Consider the following 1,766-nt stretch of genomic DNA (forward strand, 5'->3'; position numbering starts at 1 on the left):
TGTATCAGCAGAAAGCATAGAACATTATAACATTACATTAACACTGTGCATATGACCAAAATGGCTGCCTATACATAAGACTGCAAGTCTAGCAAGCAGAATAACAACTTCCCTGAGTAATACGTATACCTAGCTAAACAGCACTGCATAACACAATATCCCTGAGACAGAGGTAGATTTCTTATCAGATTGGCTTGAACAAGGTAATTTAAGAAGAAGATATGCAGAAGGACAGCTCTGCTCGTGTGTCCTTGATGACTGGAGACTGGGCTTCTATTTCCCAGGATGCATTACACTCCCATAATGCTTTGCACCTCCCACAATACAATAATCTTTATTAACAGAAAAACAAAGTGTAGTACATTTTTTAGACTGCTAGATGGTGCTATAACCAAACTAATAACTACATAACTACAGGAACTCTAACAGAATGAATTAGAAATGAGTCAGAACCTCTGCTGGGACAGAACACCCACCAATCAGCTGTTTGAAAAGGCAGCAGTGCTCGTGAGAGCGCTGCTGCATCCTCTTCAAGATTACCTGTGCATCATCTTGCGGGAAAAAGTGGTACAGAATAATTATAGCTTCTTAACCCATTAGAGTAGTATTTTTTATCACAGGAAAAGTATTTTACTTTATTTTATTTTTATTTTTATTAACTAATGTTTTATATCTAACATAGGAGGACTTTGAAGGCCGTTCTGATCTCCTGATTCCTCATAGTATAAATAATGGGATTTAAGAATGGGGTCACCATAGTATTAATTAATGATAACATCTTGTTTAAGCTGAAGGAATATCCTCTCGCTGGAGATAAGTAGAGTATGATAAGTGTTCCATAATATGTGCACACAACGGCCAGGTGTGAACTACATGTGGATAAGGCTTTTTCCTTCCCAGCCTTTGAGGACATGTTAAAAATGGAGTAAAATATGAGGATATAAGTGATGATGATAAAAAGCATCTGGAAAAGACCAACAAACAAAGCCACAATAGAAACTTCAATTTCTACCCAGGTTCTGTTAGAGCAAGAAAGTTCTAGAAGAGGAGCAATGTCACAGAAGAAATGATCAATTACATTTGGACCACAAAAATCTAGTTGCAGGATAAATGCGTGGCTTATAAGTGACTGCAGGAACCCCACCATCCATGAGTATGTAATAAGACCATTGAGTAATTTAATATTCATAACAGACGTGTATCTCAATGGTCTACAAATGGCCAAATATCGATCATAAGACATCACAGTGAGGAGACAACATTCTAATATGGTGAAGGCCCCAAAGAAATATAACTGAGTAAGGCAACCAAGAGCTGGCATGCTGGTGTCACCCAACAAAATGACCTGTAATGTATTAGGAGCAACTGTTGTACTAATCAAAATATCTGAGAGCGAGAGATGACTAAGAAAGATATACATAGGAGAGTTCATTTTGCTGCTGGAACGTGACAATATTAATAGGACTATCGACAAATTTGCAGTCACAATCGCTGTATACAGGAAAGCAATGAGAATAAAAAATGGAATACGGAAGAGACCAAGATTTTGAAATCCCAATAATATAAATTCTACAACCTTTGTCTGGTTTCTCCCTAAAACTTCCTGTGAATGAAATAAAATTATATCATAAATATTATACATATCAAACATAAATCTATAACTTATTTCATTCAAAATGTATTATTTTCCTTTTAGTTAGTTCTCCTTCAGTTATGAGTATTTGTTAGGAAGTGAGGAAAATTGGCTTCTACCTCACAGGTTTTTT

The 1,766-nt window shown here is 36.1% G+C and overlaps 1 protein-coding gene across 1 annotated transcript; it reads right to left on the reverse strand.

Annotated features, from left to right (window-relative positions):
* Positions 1-673: 673 nt before the first annotated feature.
* Positions 674-1,495, reverse strand: LOC120989869 (olfactory receptor 6P1-like). Its single transcript, XM_040418243.1, has one exon. It carries the CDS (start codon positions 1,430-1,432, stop codon positions 674-676), a length of 759 nt encoding a protein of 252 aa, XP_040274177.1. The 5' UTR covers positions 1,433-1,495.
* Positions 1,496-1,766: the final 271 nt, after the last annotated feature.

This window comes from Bufo bufo, chromosome 1 (genome assembly GCF_905171765.1).
Source record: "Bufo bufo chromosome 1, aBufBuf1.1, whole genome shotgun sequence".
In the NCBI taxonomy this organism is placed as follows: Eukaryota; Metazoa; Chordata; class Amphibia; order Anura; family Bufonidae; genus Bufo; species Bufo bufo.

Coding starts and splice junctions, on each gene's coding strand:
- LOC120989869 (XM_040418243.1), bottom strand. CDS start 1,432: ATGAACTCTCCTATGTATATCTTTCTTAGTCATCTCTCGCTCTCAGAT.